Source organism: Hemitrygon akajei, chromosome 3 (assembly GCF_048418815.1).
Source record: "Hemitrygon akajei chromosome 3, sHemAka1.3, whole genome shotgun sequence".
Taxonomy (NCBI): domain Eukaryota; kingdom Metazoa; phylum Chordata; class Chondrichthyes; order Myliobatiformes; family Dasyatidae; genus Hemitrygon; species Hemitrygon akajei.
The window spans coordinates 48887228-48912968 of NC_133126.1; the positions used below are offsets into that span (position 1 = coordinate 48887228).

Here is a 25741-nt window from a genome sequence, read left to right on the forward strand (position 1 = left end):
CAAAGAGAACCTGATCATTTGACGTTAACAAATTTTAGAAAACACATTTTCTATTTTTTATCATTTCCTGTTGTGCTCAGATATTCAAAAATAAACTCCCCAGTTAAAAGTTAAAGTACTATCTTGCTTTTGTCAGAATTTATTTCTTCTTCCCCTTCATCACACAGAGGTGCTTAACAAGCCAATACATTATATAACCTTTCTACTTATTCATAATTTGGTTAATGGCTCTTAATTATCCAAAATCAGTCTGCTTCAACAGTAAATGCCTGAGATACCAACTTTCTAACTTCTGGAAACAGTTTCAATAATCCTTGACACTTCTCTTCCCTCATTGGTTTTCCATCCCAAATTGCTGTGACTTGGCATCAAATGTGTCTTTGATATCTCCTGTAAAGTAACTTCCAATACTAACACTAACAGGCATTACATGAGTTGTTGATACTATGGTTCCAATTTTTGATACTCTTTCAGCAAAGAAGGAAATATATTTATATGAAGGCACTGGATCAGTATCGCTAACAGTAATCAACTGATATGTCTACACATTTTTGTTTTCCTGGGTTTATTACCATAAGTTTACATTGATCTTCCAATAACCTTGAAAATTTTCAAAAGGCTTGGGGAATTGAGAGTTGCTAAATGTGAAAATATCAATGCAGGTTAGTAAATATAATAACAAAAGTGCTATTTTGTTTGGCTTTCTTAGATCTTCCCTTTAAAATTAAAAATAATTATTTACCATTTGGCTGGTGAGTAAATCAAAAAATATTTGATATCAGCAGCTGGAGAATTTGAAGAGACCTAGAACTCAGAGTGTGCAAATTGTATAGAATGAAGCAGTAGTTGTGGAAATTTTGATATTTGTTAGACACTGTCCACGTGAATGATCTTTCATACAATGCCAAAGTAGTGACACTCATTTTATCATGACACTTACACAGGGTTCCCAGTTATTCTGGTCGGTGTAGGCTAAAATCAACAAATAATTCCCTAACAGTGGCTATTCCTCTAAATGGAGAAAATAAACAAAGTTCTTTGGAGGTTGAAATAAAATGCATATCAATTGGAACTATAACAAATTTTATATACTTTAATAGATGCTATCAACGCCTGAATAGGCCTTTTAGAAGGATGCAGAAATGTAAATGTGGCATTGTGACTCGTCCAATTTGACATCTGATATCTTTGTCATGTGTGATATATTTTTGTGCTGTGGACATGCACTCACTAAGCTAATGAACTAGCAATAGCAATTTTAATTTTGCATTGCATCGACTCAATCAGAAAAGGATAATACAGTTTACGTTTGGTTCTAGATACCAGGCATGGACATGGTGGGATGAAGGACATATTTCTGACTTGTATTATTCTATAATTCATTCCATCAACTGTTTTCCTTTCAAACAATAAACCAGCTATGTATTGAGTTACCAAAACTCACCTTGTCAGCGAAGGAATCATAACAAATCCTAATATTATCCTCACAACCAAACTTAGAAGACTTGAAACGACGAATAATATCTTGGAGAGAGGCAGCCACGACAAAATACTCCTGCTTCAATCTCAACTCTTTGCCCTCAAAAAACTGAAAACAGAAACAAGAGAAATATATTCATTTGCATAAAATGTAAAAAAATGTATTTAATCCCTTTTTAGATTTCTGTCATTGAACTAAACCTCAATCTCCTTTAAAATTATTAAACTATATTCTTCTTCGCTGCCCTTAAAATGAACAATTATTAAATACGTTGACAACTTTGTAAGTTGAATGTGGTTTGTTCCCAAATATCTCCAACATTACAAATAATTATAAGACTATAACACATAGGAGCAGAATTAGGCCATTTGGCCCATCAAATGTTCTCTGCCTTTCTGACATGCCTGATTGATTAACCCTCTCAACTGCATTCTCCTGCCTTCTTCCTATAAACTTTAATACCATAATGAATCAAACTTTGCTTTAAATATATCCAATGACTTGTCCTCCTCAGCTATCTGTGGCAAAAAATTTCAAAGGCTCGCCAACCTCTGGCTAAAGAAATTCCTCCTTAACTCTATTCAGAATGAATGTCCATCCATTCTGAGATTGTGTCATCTGGTTCGAGAATCCCCACTATAGGGATTTATGCCTATTCTATCTAGGCCTTTCAATATTCAGTAGCTTTCAACAAGATCCTTTCTCATTCTTTTGAACTCCAACAAGTACAGGCCCAGAGCCATCACAAGCTCCTCAGATGTTAAAACAACACACACAAAATGCTGGTGGAACACAGCAGGCCAGGCAGCATCTATAGGAAGAAGCACTGTCGACGTTTCGGGCCGAGACCCTTCATCAGGACCAACTGAAAGGAGAGATACTAAGAGATTTGAAAGTAGTGGGGAAGGGGGAAATGCAAAATGATAGGAGAAGACCGGAGGGGGTGGGATGAAGCTAAGAGCCGGAAAGGTGATTGGCGAAAGTGATACAGAGCTGGAGAAGGGAAAGGATCATGGTACGGGAGGCCTCGGGAGAAAGAAAGGGGGAGGGGGGAGCACCAGAGGGAGATGGAGAACAGGCAGGGTGATGGGCAGAGAGAGAGAAAAAAAAACAAACAACTAAATATCACACACAAAACATTGGTGGAACACAGCAGGCCAGGCAGCATCTAGGCAGGCCAGCACAGGCAGGCCAGACCTGACGAAGGGTCTTGGCCCGAAATGTCGACAGTGCTTCTTCCTATAGATTCTGCCTGGCCTGCTGTGTTCCACCAGCATTTTGTGTGTGTTGTTTGAATTTCCAGCATCTGTAGATTTCCTCATGTTTGCTCCTCAGATGTTAAACCTTTTATCTCTGGGATCATTCTCAAGAACTCATCTGAACCCTCTCCAACAGCAGTACATGGGGCCCAAAGTGCTCACAATACTCCAAATGTGGTCTGACCAATGCATTATAGAACCTCAGAATTAAATCCTTGCTTTTATATTCTAATCCTCTCAAAATGAATGTGAGCATTGCATTTGCCTACTGACTGTTTAACTTAATTACAGCTCTTCATTTTATCTATATGATAAAGAAAAATGAAGAGGTGCAATTAAGTTACACAATCAAAACGAGAAAGAAGATAAATACTACAAAAGAACATATCAAGCTGTTCAAGGTGATCAGTAATCTTTTCTTCTCCAGTTAAAGTTTAACATAATCATTATGAATGAGTTGGTATTTTTGAATTTTTTTCATCATCAACAATCCATTTAAAATTTAAAGTCAGCCAAGGGAAAATAAAGCCCAGATCAACTCAGCATGTTGGCAGCAATGGAAAGTGAACCTTCATCAGAATCTTCTGCCTGAAATGCTAACTCTGTTTCTCTTTCCACAGATATTACCGAACCTGCTGAATGTTTCTAACATGTTTTATTCTGAATTCTGACTTCCTATATTTGCATTTTTTTTTTAACTTTCAAGTGAACATCACGTGCACAGCATTCTGAAGTGGGAGGGTGATCAGCCAGATGTCGTGGTACACATCGGTACCAAAGACATAGGTAGAAAGAGTCAGGAGGTCCTGAAGAGTGAGTACAGAGAGCTTGGTAGGAAGTTGATAAACAGTATCTTGAGGGTAAGAGTAGGATGCTCTAGCAGATGAACACGAGGCTGAGAAACTGGTGTAGGGGGCTGGGTTTCAGATTTCTAGATCATTGAGACCTCTTCTGGGGCAGGTGGGACCTGTACAACAGAGACGGGTTACACCTGAACTACAAGGAGACCAATATACTTGCAGGGAGGTTTGCTAGTGTTATTGGGGAGGGTTTAAACTAGATATGCAGGGGGATGGGAACCCGAGTACCAGAGTAGATAGTGGAATGGGGGTAAAAATAAATGATGTTAATAGTTCATGCAAAGTCACAAATAGTAAGGTTGTGTGTGGTGGTAATAATCTTCTGAGGTGTGTATATTTCAATGCGAGGAGTATTGTGGGAAAGGCAGATGAGCTAAGGGCCTGGATTGACACATGGAATTATGACATCATAGCCATTACTGAAACTTGGCTACAGGAGGGGCAGGATTGGCAGCTCAATGTTCCAGGGTTCTGATGTTTCAGACATGACAGAGCAGGGAAAATATTACAGCAGTGCTTTGGCAGGACAGATTAGAGGGCTTGTCTACTGAGGCCATATAGGTGGAGCTGAGAAACAGGAAAGGTATGACCACATTAATAGGATTGTATTATAGACCACCCAATAGTCAACGAGAATTGGAGGAGCAAATCTGCAGAGAGATAACAGACAACTGCAGGATTGTAGGGGATTTTAATTTTCCACACATTGATTGGAACTCTCATACTGTTAAATGTCTAGATGGGTTAGAGTTTGTGAAATGTGTTCAGGAAAGTTTTCTAAATCAATATATAGATGTACCAACTAGGGAGGATGCAATATCAGATCTCCTATTAGGAAATGAGTTAGGGCAGGTGACGGAAATGTGTGTAGGGGAACACTTTGGTTCCAGTGATCATAATGTCACTAGTTTCAACTTGATTGTGGATAAAGATAGATCTGGTCCTAAACTGTTCTAAAGTTCTAAACTGGAAAAAGGCCAAATTTGAAGAAATGAGAAAGAATCTAAAAAGCGTAGATTGGGACAGGTTGTTCTCTGGCAAGGATGTGATTGGTAAGTGGGAGGACTTCAAAGGAGAAATTTTGAGAGTGCAAAGTTTGTATGTTCCTGTCAGGGTTAAAGGCAAAATGAATAAGAATAAGGAACCTTGGTTCTCGAGGGATATTGTCAATCTGATAAAGAGATGTATAGGCAACAGGGAGGAAATAAGATGCTTGAGGAGTATAAAAAGAGTAAGAAAATACTTAAAGAAATCAGGAGGGCTAAAAGAAGACATGAGGTTGCTTTGGCAGTCAGGGTGAAGGATAATCCTGGTCCTCTTGAAGATCAGAGTGGTCGGCTATGTATGGAACCAAAAGAAATGGGAGAGATATTAAATGGGTTTTTTGCATCTGTATTTACTAAGGAAACTGGAATGGAGTCTATGGAAACAAGTAGGAAGGTCATGGAACTTATACAGATTAAAGAGGAGGTGCTTGCTGTCTTGAGGCAAATCAGAGTAGATAAATCCCCAGGACCTGACAGGATATTCCCTTGGACCTTGAAGGAGCTTAGTGTTGAAATTGCAGGGGCCCTGGCAGAAATATTTAAAATGCCGATATCAACGGGTCAGGTGCTGGAGGATTGGAGGATAGCTCATGTAGTTCTGTTGTTTAAAAAAGGCTCTAAAAGTAAGCTGGGAAATTATAGGCCGGTAAGTTTGACATCAGTAGTAGGTAAATTATTGGAAGGAATACTAAGAGATAGGATGTACAAGTATTTGGATAGACAGGGACTTATTAGAAAAAGTCAGCATGGCTTTGTGTACGGTAGGTCATGTTTAACCAATCTATTAGAGTTTTTCGAGGAAGTTACCAGGAAAGTGGGTGAAGGGAAGGCAGTGGATGTTGTCTACATGGACTTCAGTAAGGCCTTTGACAAGGTCCCGCATGGGAGGTTAGTTAGGAAGATTCAGTCGCTAGGTATACATGGAGAGGTAGTAAAGTGGATTAGACATTGGCTCAATGGAAGAAGCCAGAGAGTGGTAGTGGAGGATAGCTACTCTGAGTGGAGGCCTGTGAGTAGTGGTGGGTCCATTGTTATTTGTCATCTATATCAATGATCTGGATGATCATGTGGCAAATTGGATCAGCAAATTTGCTAATGATACAAAAATTGGAGGTGTAGTGGACAGTGAGGGAGGTTTTCAAAGCTTGCAGAGGGATTTAGACCAGTTGGAGGAATGGGCTGAAAAATGGCAGATGGAGTTTAATGTGGACAAGTGTGAGGTATTGCACTTCGGAAGGTCAAACCAAAGTAGAACATACAAGGTAAATGGTAGGACACTGAGGAGTGCAGTAGAACAGAGGGATCTGGGAGTACAGATACATAATGCCCTAAAAGTGGCGTCACAAGTAGATAGGGTCGTAAAGAGAGCTTTTGGTACATTGGCCTTTATAAATCAAAGTATTAAGTATAAGAGTTGGAATGTAATGGTGAGGTTGTATAAGACATTGGTGAGACCAAATTTGGAGTATTGTGTGCAGTTTTGGTCACCTAATTACAGGAAGTGATATTAATAAGGTTGAAAGAGTGCAGAGAAGGTTTACAAAGATGTTGCCGGGACTTGAGAAACTGAGTTACAGAGAAAGGTTGAATAGGTTAGGACTTTATTCCCTGGAGCGTAGGAGAATGAGGGGTGATTTGATAGAGGTATATAAAATTATAATGGGTATAGATAGAGTGAATGCAAGCAGGCTTTTTCCACTGAGGCTACGGGAGAAAAAAACCAGAAGACATGGGTTAAGGGTGAAGGGGGAAAAGTTTAAAGGGAACACTGGGGGGGGGGGGCTTCTTCTCGCAGAGAGTGGTGGGAGTGTGGAATGAGCTGCCAGATGAAGTGGTGAATACGGGCTCACTTTTGACATTTAAGAAAAACTTGGACAAGTACATGGATGAGAGGGGTATGGAGGGATATGGCCCAGGTGCAGGTCAGTGGGACTAGGCAGAAAAATGGTTCGGCACAGCCTAGGGCCAAAAGGCCTGTTTCTGTGCTGTAATGTTTCTATGGTTCTATGAAGGCAATGTAACTTGGAAGGCAAGTATGTAATAAATGAAATGTCATTTAATCTTTATTAGGTGCATGTGAGGGAGTAAACATTTAATCTTGGCAGATCAAGAGAAATAGAAGAAATCTGAGATTCATCCTCAAAGAACAAGCCTTCAGTTCCCACCCCCACCCAGTTCCTTCATTTTATTTCTCCTTAAGATTTTTATCACTTTATTTTCATATGATTAAAATCACCAGCAGTTGTGATTAGCCTTGTACTCTTTAAGCTGAACTCCCTGTATACAATAAATCATTGGAGTTCACAAATGAATATTCATTTGCTATTGACCCTATGACCAATGTGATCAAGCATAATGATTTCCCATTACATCAAGTTTTCAATTTTATGAAATAAAGAAAATACATGAAACAAAGAGTGCTTCCATGCCTATACAGTAAGATTATACAGTGGAGGATAAATGCGTGGCTGAGGGATTGGAGCAGGGGGCTGGGATTCAAATTTCTGGATCATTGGGACCTCTTTTGGGGCAGGTGTGACCTGTACAAAAAGGACGGGTTGCACTTGAATCCCAGGGGAACCAATATCCTGGTGGGGAGGTTTGCTAAGGCTTTTGGGGAGAGTTTAAACTAGAATTACTGGGGCTGGGAACTGAACTGAAGTGATGGAGGCAAGAGAGATTGGCTCACAAATAGAGAAAGCTTGGAGACAATGCGAAAGGGAGGATAGGCAGGTGATAGAGAAGGGACAAGCTCAGACTGGTGGTTTGAGATGTGTCTCTTTTAATTCGAGGAGTATTATGAATAAAGTGAATGAGCTTAGAGTGTGGATCAGCACTTGGAGCTATGATGTTGTGGCCATTACAGAGACTTGGATGGTGCAGGGGTGGGAATGGCTACTTCAAGTGCCAGGCTTTAGATATTTTAGAAAGGACAGGGAGGGAGGCAAAAGAGGTGGAACTGTTGATTAAGGATAGTGTCACAGCTGCAGAAAAGAAGGAAGTCATGGAGAGGTTGTCTACGGTGTCTCTGTGGATGGAAGTTAGGAATAGGAAAGGGTCAATAACTCTGCTGGGTGTTTTTATAGACCACCCAATAGTAACAGGTACATCAAGGAGCAGATAGGGAGACAGATTTTGCAAAGGTGTAATAATAACAGGGTTGTTGTTGTGGGAGATATTAATTTCCCAAATATTGATTGCCATCTCCCTAGAGTGAGGGGTTTAGAGGGGATGGAGTTTGTTAGGTGTGTTCAGGAAGGTTTCTTGACACAATATGCAGATAAGCCTGCTTGATCTGTACTTGGTCTGGTATTGGGAAATGAACCTGGTCAGGTGTCAGGTCTCTCAGTGGGAGAGCATTTTGGAGATAGTGATCACAATTCTATCTGCTTTACCATAGCATTGGAGAGGGATAGGAACAGACAAGTTAGGGAAACGTTTAATTGGAGTAAGGGGAAATATGAGGCTATCAAGCAGGAACTTGGAAGCATAAATTGGAAACCGATGTTCTCAGGGAAATGTACGGAAGAAATATGGCAAATGTTCAGGGGATATTTGCATGGGGTTCTGCATAGGTACGTTCCAATGAGACAGGGAAGGATGGTAGGGTATAGGAACCGTGGTGTACAAAGGCTTTTGTAAGTCTAGTCAAGAAGAAAAGAAGAGCTTAGGAAAGATTCAAAAAACTAGGTAATGATAGAAATCTAGAAGATTATAAGGCTAGCAGGAAGGAGCTTAAGAATGAAATTAGGAAAGCCAGAAGGGGCCATGAGAAGGCCTTAGTGGACAGGATTAAGGAAAACCCCAAGGCATTCTACAAGTATGTGAAGAGCAAAAGGATAAGACATGAGAGAATAGGAACAATCAAGTGTGACAGTGGAAAAGTGTGTATGGAACTGGAGGAGACAGCAGAGGTACTAATGAATACTTTGTTTCAATATTCACTACTGAAAAGAATCTTGGTGATGGTGGGGATGACTTGCAGTGGACTGAAAAGCTTGAGCATGTAGATATTAAGGAAGAGGATATGCTGGAACTTTTGGAAAGCATCGTTGGATAAGTCACTGGGACCGGATGGGATGTGCCCCAGGCTACTGTGGGAAGCAAGGGAGGAGATTGCTGAGCCTCTGGCGATGATCTTCGCATCATCATCGAGGACAGGACAGGTTCCAGAGGATTGGAGGATTGCGGATGTTGTTCCCTAATTCAAGAAAGGGAGTAGAGATAGCCCAGGAAATTATAGACCAGTGAGTCTTACATCAGTGGTTGGTAAGTTGATGGAGAAGATCCTGAGAGGCAGGATTTATGAATATTTGGAGAGGCATGATATGATTAGGAATAGTCAGCATGGCTTTGTCAAGGGCAGGTCGTGCCTTATGAGCCTGATTTAATTTTTCGAGGATGTGATTAAACACATTGCTGAAGGTAGAGTTGTAGATGTAGTGTATATGGATTTCAGCAAGGTATTTGATAAGGTACCCCATGCAAGGCTTATTGAAAAAGTAAGGAGGCATGGGATCCAAGGGGACATTGTTTTGTGGATCCAGAACTGGCTTGCCCACAGAAGGGAAAGATTGGTTGTAGATGGGTCATATTCTGCATGGAGGTCGGTGACCAGTGGTGTGCCTCAGGGATCTGTCCTGGGACCCCTACTCTTCGTGATTTTTATAAATGACCTGGATGAGGAAGTAGAGGGTTGGGTTAGTAAACTTAATGATGACACAAAGGTTGGGAGTGTTGTGGATAGTGTGGAGGGCTGTCAAAGGTTACAGCGGGACATTGTTAGGATGCAAAACTGGGCTGAGAAGTGGCAGATGGAGTTCAACCCAGATATGTGTGAGGTGGTTCATTTTGGTAGGTCAAATATGATGGCAGAATATAGCACTAATAGTAAGACTCTTGGCAGTGTGGAGGATCAGAGGGATCTTGGGGTCCGAGTCCATAGGACACTCAAAGCTGCTACACAGGTTGACTCTGGTTAAGAAGACATATGGTGCCTTGGCCTTCATCAATCATGGAATTGAATTTAGGAGCTGAGAGGTAATTTTGCAGCTATATAGGACCCTGGTCAGACCCCACTCGGAGTACTGTGCTCAATTCTGGTTGGCTTAATACAGGAAGGACATGGAAACCATAGAAAGGGTGCAGAGGAGATTTACAAGGATGTTGCCTGGATTGGGGAGCACACCTTAAAGGTTGAGTGAACTTGGCCTTTTCTCCTTGGAGTGACAGAGGATGAGAGGTGACCTGATAGAGGCATACAAGATAATGAGAGGCATTGATCGTGTGGATAGTCAGAGGCTTTTTCCAGGGCTGAAGTGGCTAGCATGAGAGGGCATAGTTTTAAGGTGCTTGGAAATAGGTACAGAGGAGATGCCAGGGTTAAGTTTTTTACGCAGAGAGTAGTGAGTGCGTGGAACGGGCTGCCAGTGGAGGCAGAAAAGATAAGGTCTTTTAAAAGACTCCTGGATAGGTACATGGAGCTTAGAAAAATAGAGGGCTATGGGTAAGCCTAGGTAATTCTAAGGTAGGGACAAGTTTGGCACAGCTTTCTGGGCCAAAGAGTCTGTATTGTGCTGTAGGTTTTCTTTGTTTCTATGTTTCTATTACAAACTGTTAGATGGTATTTTATTTTCAAATAATGAATGGTTGTAGATTCCATTGGTAAATCCAATATTTATTTCTCTTGACAAGTTGGGTGACCTGATTTATCTGTGTTATGAAAGTACTCCCAGAGTTTATAATTGAGAATTCCAGGATTTAGGAAAAAGGCAATGATAGATGGCACTGTACTTCCATATCAAAATGCAAGGCAAACTGTAGAGTAACTCGTGATAGTGTTCCAACCTGCCTGCTGTCCTTCTTTACAAGGAAGTTTCATCTTTATTATTTATTATTTATAGATTCAGCACGGTAACAGGCCCTTCTGGTCCAACGAGCCCATGCCTCCCAATTACACTGATGTGACCAATTAACCTCCGAACCTTTGGAATATGTACTGTACATCTTTGGAATATGGAAGAAACCGGAGCACCCGGAGGAAACCGACGTGGTGAATGCGTAAAACACCTTACAGGCAGTTACAAAACATATCTTTTGCCTGGTTATCTGCTGTTCTAACAACAATGAAAAGTGTTGACACTATCTAGAGCAAAGCAAAATGTTTCTCTTCACCCTATCCTTACAATCAACATTCACTTGCTCTGTCATTAGGTACACTGTGACTTCAGTGTACACCATCTGTGAAATGCACTCCAGAAACTTGTCAAAGCTTCTTTGACAGCACAACCTGTTATCTGGAAGAATAAAAGAAGCAGGCAAATGGAAACACCACCACCATCTGTAATTTACATCCAAATCACAGGCTGTTCCAACTGAGTTTATGCATTTTTGATAGGTTAAGCAATACAATATTCTTACGTAAAATCTTTTGGGGTTACCTTCATCATACAGACTAAGTGATTCTACTAAGTGACTCACCACTACCACCTCGAAGCTTATGAAGAGACAGGCATTAAAAGCTCACTCTGTAGTAGATTTTAAAAAAGAAAGTAACCAGATGACAAGGATTCATACTGCACAGGGTAGCAAATCATTTACCTTGGCACATTCATCCTTAATAATATATAAGTAATTATCAAGAGTAACTTTCATGACTTTGCAAACGCATCTTAAGATCATTTCAAAGGATTTCCAAGCTGCTGAATGTGCAATTGGCACACAAATGAAAACAGGCAGCAATTCTCCCCCCCCCCCCCAAGTTACATTTACACCCAGAACAAAGCTGAAAATCTAGTTATCTAGTTTGTGAACTTTGCTGAATGCATATGCATATGGATGCAAGCAGAGATGGCTTAGGGGGTGTTCTGTATCAGTTGAGAGCTGTTGCGTTTGTCAGCTGGAGTCTGTCGCCCTCTAAGAAAAACGATCCCATTTCTGGCATTGAAATGGGCTATGGTGGATCAGTTGAGTGGCTACCTCTATGGTGCCAAGTTTGCAGTGAGGACAGACCCCACTGAGAAGGGCAGTGTTTCAATTCTTGTGGGGGTCTTGTTCGGGACTGGCTGCTGTGTGATTGCCCTGAGCATTGAAACAATCGGTTGTGTGTTTGAGTCAGTGCTGAACAATTGTCCGGTAAAGTGATTGCAGTATGTGGGTATGGATGCTGCTGGGGTTGTGCAGTGGTGTGACTCCACGGGGTTAGGGTAACAAATCTGTGTGTGTTGAGTGGAGTAGGTATTCGCACTCTTGATAAATTGTTAATTCGACTTTTAAGTTCTGTTAAAGCTGTAGGGAAAGTTACCATTGTGGGGCTGAGGTCTGATGAAATGACACGCACAGACTTAGTTTTAGTTCAGACTAGCACTGACGTAACAGCAGTAAAATTGCCTGGTTTTATTGAGGCCCCAGGACAGGGACCGTGGACTGTCCATGCTTTCCAGGAGGAGATTGTGGCAGAGTTGAGAACTGAGATGTCTCGGTTGTTATCAGCTGGTGTGCCCCCCCATCCCCTGTATAATGGAGCTGATAGGGAGGCGGATAAGGGGATGGACTATACAGAGGGCTGCCAATAGCTAGGTCCTGCAAGAAGGGGAGCAGCTGGTATAGTCTGTTATAACTGTGGTGAAGGGGGCACTTCAGGTGGGAGTGTGAACAATGGGAACCCCCTTGGAGAGTGAGCCCCCGGGTACCTAATCAGAGAGAGTCGATGGGAAAACTCAAAAGAGACCCAGTGAGGGGATGGCCTGGTGTATCGGGGGCAACACATTCCCAGCAATATATCTAGGAACGCCCTAAAGCAAAAAACCAAATGTCTGAAGGCTTAGTGGGACCAAACTCCAGTGTATCACTATAGATAGAGGGTGTTTATGCTAGAGCCATACTTGACACAGAGTCACAGGTCACTTTGCTGTACCATTCATTTTACAACCAGTATCTGACGCATTTACCATTGATGCCACTCAGTTCCTTAGAGATCTGGGGTCCTAGTGTGGGTGATCATCCGTATGATGGTGGAGTCAGTGAAGCTGGAGTTTTTAAAGGCTGATGTGAGAGTGGCTGAAGTCCTTGATACATTAGTGCTAGCTCGTCTGGACCCTGTTCAGAGAGAGGTCGCTGCGACTGGCCCCTGCAGAGGTGGACAATGTTCAGCAGCATTTGTGTAAGTTGAAGGAAGCTTGGATCATCACTGAGTCCAGAAGCCCCTATGTGTTCCCAATAGTAGTGGCCAGGAAGAAGAATGGGAAGGTACGGATGTGTGTGGACTATAGAACTCTGAACAGGTGTACCGTCCCCAACCAGTATACAGTCCCAAGGATCAAAGACGCGCTGGCCTGTCTGAGTGGTGTGAAGTGGTTTAGTGTGCTGAACTTGAGGAATGGATATTACCAGATCCCCATGAGTGAGGCTGACAAAGAGAAGAAGGCATTTATATGTCCACTGGGATTCTTCCAGTTTGAAAGGATGCCCCAGGGCACATCGTGAGCCCCTGCGATCCCCCCAGCATGTCATGCAGAAAACAGTGGGGGACATGAACTTGCTTGAGGTATTGATGTATCTGGATGACCTCATAGTGTTTGGGTTATGGTTACAGATAATGGGTGCTTTGGAATGTGAACCGTCTAATGACGGGAGAGTGTTTTCGTGCTGTGTGCCTGACACCAGGGTGATCTGGGACTTTGGTTCGGCAGAAGATGAAGAGAGAAGACGCCGGAGCAGAGCCATGACCTGATGAAGGCCGGGGAGATCGAAGGAGGATTGGCAAAGGGGAAACCGTGAGCTACAACTTGCGCACATTAAACTGTTTCAATAAAATGGCCCTTTTCTTTTTTTGCTTTTTCTTCACTAACCCTGTAGTCAAATTAAGAATTATATAGATAAATCGTTTAAATGTATGTGTGTACTGTCTGTTATTTTGTGGCACTGATTTGTAACAGGGTAACAAATTTCACAGCATCAACACAAACAGGGGGGTTTAGGGCTGGACTTGCATCTCAATCTCACCCGTTTGGCAGGGCCAGAGATTGTCTTCCCTAGAGTTATGCAGACAACAGAACATAAGGGTTACACACATAATACACAAAAAAATGAAGGAAAATAAATAACTCAATAAAGATTTAAAAATTTAGAGCAAATCTATAAATCTTGAAACTGATGCTAATTAATAAAGATATCTAACCTCATTTAACAATTTATATGTACTTCAAACTTAATTTTCATGAGTCCTCTGCATGGAGAAATTAGCTTAAACTGCAATCAAATAAAATCACTAATATTTGTCTGCATTATGCAAATATATAGTAATGTAGAAAACCTTTAGAAAATAGTCTTACTACCTACATTGTCATTTGGGTAGAGGACTCTACTAATATTTTCAGCAATATTTCTGTCCAGCACAGCTTGGATATAGTCCCCAACGTTAACTGTTGAGAATGAAAACAATGCTAAATGTACATTATAGTGGCATCTGATATCAAACATAGGTTATAGTGGCATACTTCGGCATAGCTGCTAGAGGAACACAGTGAGTTAGGCAGCATACATAGAGGCAAAGAATTAGTCAACATTTTGGGTTGAAACACTGCATCAGGACATAACAGAGGTCTTTAATGACAGTGTCAAATTTCAGGCCAATCATCTTAAGCTAAGCCACAGGAGTTCTTTCAACCATTTAGACCAAAGTTACAATAAAGTTTGGTGCTCCATGTACTCTCTGTCCATGCACCCACTACTCAGTGTTAAAAGCTTACCTTTGACATCCCCATATACTTTCCTACAATCACCTTAAAATCATGCCCTGTTACGATACGTGGGGGTTTTGACACAAAGAAAAATCTGCTGGAGTCACTTTGCACTTCCGTGATGCGTCAATAATCAAACATACAAAAAAATTAGCAAAAATAGTGAAAAGAAAACTGCTAATATTTACAAAAAGTTATCTACCGGAAAACAGCACTCCCTATAAACTCATTAGAGTCCTAATTCATGTAAGCATCCCCTACACCCCTTAAACCTACTGGGTTCACTAGAAAATATACTTTGTGACATATTAAAAAATGCATTTAAAGTGTCTTGAGCAATAGCAATAGCATCCAGTATTCCAGATGATCTGCCCAATTTCAATCATCAAAGTCCCAAATAGTCTGGATTATTGGAGTTTCACTGTACAATGTAAGAGATCATGAAATTGGCAATTTTGGCAGAACAAATGTATTTTTAAAAGTATTACCTGAATTATGATAGATTGCAGAGTTCCAAGGTGCACACTTCACATAAGGCTAGTATGCAATTACAACAAGTAATAAAACTAATAGAATCTTTGGTGTTAATCTGCTGACTTCAAACCTTTCTGCTTCCTAAGCAATTTCTCCTTTGTAGTAGTCACTTTTTCTCCCCTTGAATGTCTCAAATTTCTGGAATGCTGTTGGTGTCTTCTATAGTAAAGGTTGATGCAAAATACTTACTAAGTTCATCTGCCATTTCTTTATTTTCAGTGTAATTTTCCAGTAGTCAGATGTTGCCTACTCATTTAATTTTATCTGCATTCCTCTTTAGCCTTCTTATATTCTCTTCAGAGCTACTATTCTTTCTTTCTTTGTGTCATCAGCTAATTTAACAACCATACTTTGGACTCTTCAGCAATACAAACTGTAACAAGTCAAAACACAACACCAATTCCAGTAGCAGGCTACTTGTCAAATAGAGTCATATAACGCTACAGCACAAAAACTTACCCTCTGGCACATCTAGTCTGTGCCAAATCATTAATCTGTCTTGCCCTATCAACTTGCCTCTGCATCATAGCCCTCCATAACCCTCCCATCAATATGCCTGTCCAAATTTCTCTTAAATGTTGAAATTGAGCCCACATCCACCCCTTCTATTGGCAGCTCATTCCCCACACTTCCAACCTCTGAGTGAAGAAGATCCTCCTCATGTTCCTTTTAAACACTTAATCTTTTACCCTTAACCCATGACCTCTAATTGTAGTCTTACCCTATCACCCTATCTATAACCCTCATAATTTTTGCATAACTCTATCAAATCTCCCCTCAGTCTTCTATGTTCTAGGGAATAAAGCCCTAACCTATTCAACCTTTCCCTATAATTCAGGTCCTCAAGTACTGGCAACATCCTTATTTACATCCTTCCAATAAGCAGGTGACCAAAACTGTACACAATACTCTATCTTAAAGGATCACCCATGATTAAATGGCAGAGTAGACTTGATGGGCCAAATGGCTTAATTCTTCTCCCATGTCTTATGGTCTTCTGCAATTTCAACATAACATCCCAAGTCCTGTACTCAGTATATTGATTTATGAAGGCCAATGTGCTGATAGTTTTCTTTACAACCCTATCTACCTGTGACACAACTTTCAAGGAATTATGGATCTGTAATCCCAGATCCCTCTGTCCTCAGTGCCCTGTTGCTCACAAAGTTAGACCTATTCTGGTTGGTCCTCCCAAAATGCACACTTCACACTTATCTGCATTAAATTCCATCTGCTACTTTTCAGTTCATTTTTCCAGCTGGTCCAGATCCTGCTGCAAGCTTTGATAGTCTTCCTTGCTGCCCACTACACCCCCAATTTTGGTGTCTTTGGCAAATTTGCTGATCCAGGTAACCACATTATCATCATGATCATTGATATAGATGGCAAACAACAAGGCCAGCACCGATCCCTGTGGCACACCACTAGTCACCGTCAGAGAAGCTATCATCTGCTATCACCCTGTGGCTTCTCCTGCAAAGTCAATGGTTAAACTAGTTTACTACCTCATCTTGAATGCCAAGCGGCTGAACTTCTTGACCAATCCTCCCATGCAGGACCGTGTCAAGGCCCTGCTAAAGTCTATGTAGACAACATCCATTCCTGGTAACTTCTTCAAAAACCTCTATAAGATTAGTTAGACATGAGCTACCATGCATAAAGTCATGTTGATTATCCCTAATCAGTCCCTGTCTATGCAAATACTTATATATTCAGTACCTTAGAATAATTTCTAAAAACTTTCCCATTACTGATGCCAGGGTCACTGGCCTATAATTTCCTGGTTTATTCTTAAATCGTCTCTTAAACAACAAAACAACATTAGCTGTCCTCCAATCCTCTGGTACCTCACCTGTGGCTAAAGATGTTTTACGTGCTGTATCTCTGCTAGGGCCCCTGCAATTTCTGACTATATAGTCCAAGGGAACACCTTGTCAGGCCCTGGGGATTTAACCACCCTAATTTGTCTTAAATCAGCAAACAACGGAACCTCTGTAATCTGTATAGAGTCCATGACTTTGTCTCACTTATAGACTGTCCATCTCCTGAGTAAAATCTTATCAAAATTTAACCAGAGACTCAGTTATCCTAATATTTGTTGATTGTTAGCCGGTTAATCTAACCAAACCAATATGATAACCTTATACATATTAGTTTTTATTTTCATAACTTTTGATCAAAAAGACCTACAACATAATATGAATGAATGAAAACTATAAAATAAAAAGCTTTGAAAATGCAAAGCTGTAAATCAACATACACAAAGAAAAATGAATTATGAGATTGTAGCATGTAAAATTTACCTGACAACTTCTGAATTCTAGATTTGAGAAAAATCTTCATATATCTGTACATAAATGCATAGTCCACAGCATCTACAATCTTAACATTAGAGCTTTTATCTCCTGATATACTAAAATAAAGTTTATTAATAAAGAATAAATTACTTAAAGATCTTATTTTGAATTCATAAAACTATAGAATGTTAAAGCACAGAAAATGGCCATTTATATCATTGTTTATGCCACTACTTATCTAAAGAGCCTAATACAACCTATGTAGCTATTAACTTCTAATGCCTAATATTATTTTGCAGTTTGCTTTGTGGAATCAATATTTATTGTAATAAACAACTTACAGTGATGCAAGTGGAAATCATTTGGTGCTTTGGCAGACCACAGCCTCAAAGTATTCACAGTATTGTTTAGATATCCTGGAACTGGAGTATCATATGGTATGGCAAGAACTACCTGCAGGATTAGCAGCAGAACAAAACATTACATTTTGGATGAAAGGAAGACTGTTCAGTTCTGAAATTGTGGCTGTTAATTGGTAAGAGGCTCACTGAGATTCAAGGGAAATTTGGACAGAGTATTAACAAGGCATTGATTGATCTGACGGAGTCACATGTGGACAAGCTTATTGAATCATCCCAGATTAGAGTAGATAAATGCTTGAAGCAGAGATGGTCACAGGGTCATAGGGAAGGAACTTCGGATTATTCAGTAAAGAACAATTACATTAATGGTTAAATTCTTCCGTTCAATGTTGTAAGATAATCTGACATTCAGATTATGAGCCTTTTATGAAAACCAAATTAAATTTGGACAACAAATTATTTGCAGTGCACCCTAAGCAAGCAAGATGCTTAAAGAGGGGAATTCTGAAGGATTAGTATCACACATAATTGAAAGCACTGAACAAAAATGTAAGGAACCATTTTTTGTTAAATATTACGGTAAGTACAATTTCTGTGAGTGTTTTTTAGAAAGTATAAATAAGAACCGCACTAGAGATTTGTAAAAATTAAGGTGCCAACCTGGCATTAATTTCAACATATAGATGTACACATTGAAAGCAGTAGATTGCTCAGCCCCTCAAGTTTGTTCCACCATTCAATAAAGAACTAACTTCAATTTAGCTTCACAGTCCTTTCTACCCACAATAACTTCCAACTCTTTATCTACCAAGCTTTAAACATTTTCAAATGCTGCTTCTGCTCCCTTTAACAGAGGAAGTTCCCAAAGACGAAAGGCTTTCTGAGAGGAAAATCACCTCATCACCATATTAAACAAATATTGATTAATTTAAAAAAATCTATCACCTTTAGTTCTGCATTATCTCTACCTTATCAAGACCCCTTGATATCTTATGCATTTCAAATCATCTCACTCTTTTAATTTTCAAGTCAAGGACACAAACACAGTTTGCTTCATTACTTGAGCTGGTGATGTAGCAAAGGTTCCTAATTAAGACAAGATAGCGAGTTTCAACTTCACAGCATAGCCAGGAATGCCATGCATCTATTTTCTTGTTTCTTAACCAGAACTCCATCCCCATTACTTATATTGTTACACAAGTACAAATAGGAGTGGGTACACATTGTGGTGTGCTGGATGCTGAACACCAGAGCTATGTTAAAACAAAAGCAGTACAAAATAGAAATGTTTTTACAATCAATAAATCAAAGTTCTTCAGGTGTTTGGTCAAGTCCAGTTAAAATACTGGTAAGCCATTAAACAGCTTACAAGAGAAGTAGATTTCAAGAGAAAGGTGTTTAGGACATTTAGAGGTCAAGGGGGAGGAAGTGAAGGGCCTCCTAAGGAGTATTAAGATGGATAAGTCCCCAGGGCCTGATGGGATTTACCCCAGATTATTGAAGGCAAGAGATGAGATTGCTGAGACCTTGGCCAGTATCATTATGTCCTCTCTAGCCACAGGTGAAGTCCCAGAAAACTGGTGAGAGGCTAATATTATACCTCTATTTAAGAAGGGAACAAGGGAAAATTGCTGGAGAAAATTCTTAGGGATAGGATATATGAGCATTTGGAAACCTTATTAGGGACAGCCAGCATAGGTCGTGCCTTACCAACTTGATTGAGCTTTTTTGACAAGATGACAAGAGGGATTGATGAGAGTACGGCAGTGGATGTTATCTACATGGATTTTAGTAAGTTGTTTGACAAAGTCCCTCATAGGAGGCTAATCCAGAAGATTAAGGTGCATGGGATCCACAGTGAATTGGTTGTTTGGATTCAGAACTGGCTTGTGCATAGAAGACAGGAGATAATGGTTGAAGGGACTTAGTCAAGTTGGAGGTCTGTAATTAGTGGAGTTCTGCAGGGACACGTGCTGGGACCGCTGCTGTTCGTAATGTATACAAATGACCTTGATGAAAATATAGATGGGTGGGTTAATAAATTTGCAGATGAAACCAAGATTGGTGGAGTTGTGGATAGTGTAGGAGACTGGCAAAGAACATAGCACAATATAGAGCAGTTGCAGATATGTGCTGAAAAATGGCAGATGGAGTTTAACCTAGATAAAAGTGCTGTGTTGCACCTCAGTAGGGCAAATGCAAAGAGACAGTATACTGTTAAGGGCGAAGTCCTTAAAAGTGTTGCTGAGCAGAGAGCTCTTGGGATCCAAGTTCACAGTTCCTTGAAAGTGGCTACGCAGATCGAAAAGGTAGTTAAGAAGGCTTATGGAATGCTGGTTTTTATTAGTCAAGGCATTGAGTTCAAAAGTCAAGTGGCTATGTTGCAACTTTATAAAAGTGTGGTTAGGCCACATCTGGAGTATTGCATATGGTTCCGGTCGCCACACTATAGGAAGGATGTTGAGGCTTTGGAAAGGGTGCAGAAGAGGTTTACCAGGATGCTGCCTGCTTTAGAGGACATGTACTATCACGAGAGGCTGGATAAACTTGGTTTATTTTCTCTGAATTGACAGGGCTGAGTGGAGATTTGACCAACGTTTATAAGACTGAGAGGCATAGGTAGAGCAGACAGAGAGTATCTGTTTCCCAGGGTTGAAATGTCTATACTAGAGGGCATAAATTGAAGGAGAGTGAGCCTAGGTTCAAGGGAGATATGAGGGGTAAATTATTTTTACTCAGAGAGTCGTGGATGCCTGGAATGTGCTGCCTGGTGTGGTGTTAGAGGCAAATACATTAGAGACTTTTAAGAGATGTTTGGACAGGCACATGGATGTAAGGAAGATGGAGGATTATGGACATGGTGTAGGTAGGAGGGATTAGTGTTTGGGTGTTTTTGATTTGCTTTTTAATTGGTTCAGCACAACATTGTGCACCAAATGGCCCGTTCCTGTGCTGTACTCTTCCATATTCTATTTTTAAAAGCCCCATGATCACTTTTGGTGCAGTTTAAGATATTCCAAAGAGAAGGCTGAAGCAATTGAAATCAGCCAGCAGTATTTAGTACCTGTTCTATCTGGTACATCCAACACAGTGAGCTTTCATGAACTACTGCAGTCTCTAGTGAAGTTATTCCCACAATATTTGGAGTTCCAAGATTTAGACTCAGTGGCAATGAAGAAAGAGCTATGTATTTTCTTATTAGGATGATAAGTGATTTGAAGGGAAATTTCAGGTGGGGATATTCCCTCTTTCCAGCTGTCCTTATTTGTAGAGGTCGTGGTTTTGGGAACTGACATCAAAAACCCGAATTCCAGATGTAAGGCAACACTAGATAGCATTTCATGAAATGAGTTATCAAGGACTCCTAGCACAAACAAGAGAAAATCTGCAGATGCTAGAAACTGAGCAACACACACAAGATGCTGGAGGAACTGGAGGAGCAAGAGGAATGATTAATGGCTATGAAGCTACAGAGAAGGAAGGAAATTAAAGGCACAGAGAAAAACAAAAACACCCAATGTCGATGTTAAGCCATATATTTATTTTCTATCTGTCTGTATTGTATTTTGTGTAGCATGTTTACTTTGGATAATCTGTCACGTAGGCTGGGTGTGGTAAGAGCAAATGAGAATAGTTACCTATTTGCACTTTGTCTTAGTTGGTTTAGTTTAGTTGACAGGGAGTGAGTCAGGAATGATTTTTTTTGTTGATTGCTTATTTGGGCTCTGCTTGGTTTCGCTTAATTACGCTAATTTGAATGCCAATTAGTCTCATTTTGCTATATCTCTAATGTAGTTTTGTTAGTTTTTTATCATGATAAGATCATTTGTCTTTTCAGGTTTTGTAACAATAGGTCGAATATACTTTTTTCAATGGAACTCAGTTATTTGGAAGTGTGACATATAATCTCTTAGCGGTTTGCTTTCAAGTAACCGCTACAGTTGTATTATCTTGAACTTCATTCATAGCTGCAGTAAAAGCTCGACAATCTTCTGTAATGTTAAGAGGCAAAACACACTGGAGATTCCCTATAACAGGCATCTCAAAACACAAAGAAGGATGTGTTTTACTGTTAATTGAAAAACATGAGATTTATGCTGGCTTGAAGTGTTATTCTCTGAACACTCGTCTCATAAGATGGCCAGACTATACTGATGGTGGCAGAGAATTTCATCATCAATGCCAGTTTCATGAAGAAGTGCTCTTGAAATAAGGAAAATGGTCCAGAGTCTCATTGCTAACCTGCCAGAATGTGGTGTTTTACAGTGTGGGCAGATTGCTAGGGAACTGTTGTTTTGTGGATATTTTATGTATGGCCCATTCTCTCATACACATCATTGAATAAATTAACAATGACTCCTAACTCAGCTTCAAAATGCACAAACACAAATTTCATCTCCAAACTGGAGCTTGATGATTAAAGTTGGAGTGACTTTAGCAATGGAGTGAATGGAATAGAAGTGATTAGAATAGAATAGATTTTCTCATTTGTCTTATAGCATAGCTGTACTGCATTGGGAAGCACATTGAAAGCAAGATGCCATACTGTGATGAGAAAGATTGGAGAGGTAACATTAATCTATTTTGGAATGGATCATTGATCGACTCTGTTAACTTCCATACCACCGAATGCAGACAAATTTTTAATTGTGCCAAATTTGAGAAGGATGCTTTGTTGACAGAGTCAAAAACTTCTGAGCTAAAAAAATGTTAAACTATTAATGCTGCCCCTTCATTTCTTTTAGGATTGACACAAGGCGAGGATAACGTCCACTCTACCTCTCAATGGATAGAATCCACACTGCGATTCCTTAACACCAGGAGGAAGCAACTACAGAGCCTTGTGTTCCAGACAGAAGATAAAGCTCTCTGTCAGTACTTTTCTGAAAATGGTCACAGTCACTAAGTATCTAAGGTCCCTGGCACATCCTCCACTTCCCAGAGGCAGGAGATGAGACCATGAATTTATGCTCAAAGCTCCCCTCCAAATTTAGAACTAAGATGGCTGTGGACACCGAGTCACTAAGCACATACAACACATATCGATAGATTTTTGAGCATCAATGGAATCAAGTAATAAGGAGTTAGTATAGGAAAAAGGTGCTGAAGTGGAAGATCAGCTGCAGAATAGTCTTACTGAATGGTTGAAATGATACCTGGGCCAAAAAAAAGCCTGCTCTGACTTCTAATTCTTGTATTCAGTATCTTTTGAACTAGGGATTTTGTGGTTCTTCAGTTGACATGCAGATTTTTCAAACTCTTGTTATCTGGGGAAGCGGTGAGACTGAACTAGTTAATGTACAGTAGAATGTAGTCAATTAAGGAAATTTCCTTTCAGCAGACTGCTTTTTCTACATTCAAGTTGGCCCACTGGTTGCATATTTACAGTGGAATGATAAAGAGAGATCAAGATATCAGAGACTGATGGATACAATTGTTATGTGGCGTTTGGTCCGTAATGCCCACACATATCCACTTTTGAACTGCCAGATTCATTCTGACTAAATTCCATTTTAGCATGATGATAATGAAGCCTGAATTACATTCAGTTAGCGTAACAGACATGGCACCTTATTCACATGCCAAGAGCAGGTATCTACATCAGATACTTGAGTCTGAGTTCAGTAATAGGAAAAAATATATAAGATAGATTGAAGAAAAGATTCAAAGATTTTTTCTATCTTGTCAAGCTGTAGCATTTCATTGACTCACTGAATCCAGCCTTTGGATTGCAGTGAGCCAATGAAATGTTACAGTTTGTGACTGGAGGTAGCATTGTAAAGCTTAAGCCGAAGTGTCAGGAGTACCAGCCACCTCAGACCCAATAATGAAAACAAGCTGTACTTGATCTGTGGGGAATCTAGAATTAAAGAGGATAGTTTCATGTTAAAAGATGCTCTTTAAGAATGATACTCCCTTTTCGGAGTTTCATTGTTGTAATTCTCTACCCCAGCGTAGCGTAGCATTCGGCACAATGCTTTACAGTATATTCTCCCCGTGACCCTGTGGATTTCTTCCAGGTGATCTGGTTTACCGCCACAGTCCAAAGACATACCAGTTGGTCATTGTAAATTGTCCCCTGATTAGGCTAGGATTAAGTCAGGGGATTGCTGGGTGGTGTGGCTCGAAGGGCCGGTAGGGCTACTCTGCGCTGTATCTATATAAATAAACTACCAAGTTTGTCCACCCCGCTACAGAAATATGAGCTAGGCATAGGAAGTTAAACAAACTCCACCTAATGGAAGAATGCTTTGAACTTTGTGGCTTCTCACACTGCTAACTATCAATACAACTCCATTTCTTAACTTTTTCTTGATCAGAAGTATTAACTCCTGCTTGATCTATCGAGTTTTTCCAAAATTTTCTTGCTTTTCTTTCAGATTTTCAGCATCTATAGTTTATTGCTTTTTGATTATTGTCTCATTAAATATTTAGCTAGCAGTCCAAGTTATAAAAGAACAACCTGAATATAGCTCATATCAAATACACACGATTGTATTTATGTTTGATTTCACATTATAAACACCAATTCAAAAATACTAAATGACTATTGTAAGTCAAAAAAAAAGCACCATACCTCTGTGTCAATCCATTTGGCACCATCTCTAGTATGTTGTACATAACCATAGAAATGAATCGGTAATACATACTCAGGCCGAGCCTTTTCCCAAGGGTTACCAAGTTGCAGCCAATGATCAGGTTCTTCTACCTATAATCAGGCAAAATAAAGCTTTAATAGTATTCCCTTGTGTAAGTAATCACACTGCGCCTAAATGTAGTTTAAATGGAATATTTATTACACCATCACTCTGTCAGATTATGCAGAATGGCAAATTAAACATTATGTAAGCAACTTCCAAATGCACCAATCTTCCTACTAAAGAATCAAGAATAATTTTCCTTCTGTGGTGAGACATTCCTTTGTTAAACTACTTTTAGAAAGAAGAAGCATGGTAATGTAATTGCAAGTAATGAATATGCATTTCTGATCTGACCACTTCAAAGTTCAAATTAAATAGTGTGTGTGTGTGTGTGTGTGTGTGTGTGTGTGTGTGTATGACACAATATACAACCCAGAGATTTATTTTTGCAGGCATACTCAATAATCCATAATAGAAACAATGAAAGACGGCACCAACTTGGGTGCTCAATGTGCAAAAGACAACAAACTGTACAAATACAAAAAGAATGAAATAATAATAATAATAACCATTAAGTGAGCAAAAAGTATCAAGAACATGAGATAAAGAGCCCTTGAAAGTGAGTCTGTATGATGTGGGAACATTTCAGTGAAGTTGAGTGAAGTTAATCCTTTTTGATCAAGAGTCTGATGGTTGAGGGATAATAACTGTTCCCGAACCTGGTGGTGTGGACAAGATAGCGCCTGCAAACAACACTACCTTCGGTGACATCTTCTGGATAGTCTCAAAGCTTTTATGTCCTTTTTACTTTATTCTAGTACTGTTAGAGACTGTGACCTACAGTTTGAAAATTGATTGAGTGATCTGATGCTTTGCTGTCTTTGAGAAGATTCTAAGTGGACAGCAGCCTTGAGGCCTAAAAAAGGAGTGCAAGCCAATGATCGACTATTTCTCGATGATCTTGGTTGTTCAGCGGCATCTGCCAGCCTCTCACTCGCTGCTATTGAAAGGTGTCTTTGTGTGATGGTATCTCGATCACTGATGCCAGAGGAAGGAGTCTGTGTGTGACAGTCTCTTGCTCGCTGCTCCCTGGAAAAGGCCTTTGCATTCAAATGGTCTCTCTCTCCCTCAAAGCAATTGGAAGATGGTACCAAAGTTCTGCAATTTATGGATTGGACTGTACCCTAGATTGGACTCTTCTGATGTTTTTTATATCTTTTGTTTATCTCCATTGTTCCTTTAGCCATTTGCGTGATTTGTTTGTTTTTTTGCATCTGTGTGTGTACATGCTTGTGTGGGGGGGGGGGGGGCTTGATGTTCTTGTTGCCGTTTGCATGACTTGCTTTTTTGTGCATGGGGAGAGGGTTTGATGGTTTCCTTTCAATAGCTTCTATGGTTTTCTTTGTTTCGTGGCTGTCTGAGAAAAAGAAACTCAGAATTGTATACTGCATACATACTTTGATGATAAATGTACCTCGAACCTTGAATCTTGGTCTGAGTCCTGAGGCTCCTGTATCTTCTT

General features: G+C 40.1%; 1 protein-coding gene across 1 annotated transcript in view; it reads right to left on the reverse strand.

Annotated features, from left to right (window-relative positions):
• The window catches only part of pygl (phosphorylase, glycogen, liver), a 136241-nt gene that overhangs the window by 81485 nt on the left and 29015 nt on the right, over window positions 1–25741 (reverse strand). Inside the window, exons 5-8 of the mRNA XM_073038980.1 lie at window positions 24156–24287; window positions 17558–17669; window positions 13985–14067; window positions 1445–1588 (exon numbers count right to left, since the gene is read on the reverse strand). Coding sequence (XP_072895081.1) covers window positions 1445–1588; window positions 13985–14067; window positions 17558–17669; window positions 24156–24287 — 471 coding nt within the window. The remainder of the gene's footprint in view (window positions 1–1444; window positions 1589–13984; window positions 14068–17557; window positions 17670–24155; window positions 24288–25741) is intronic.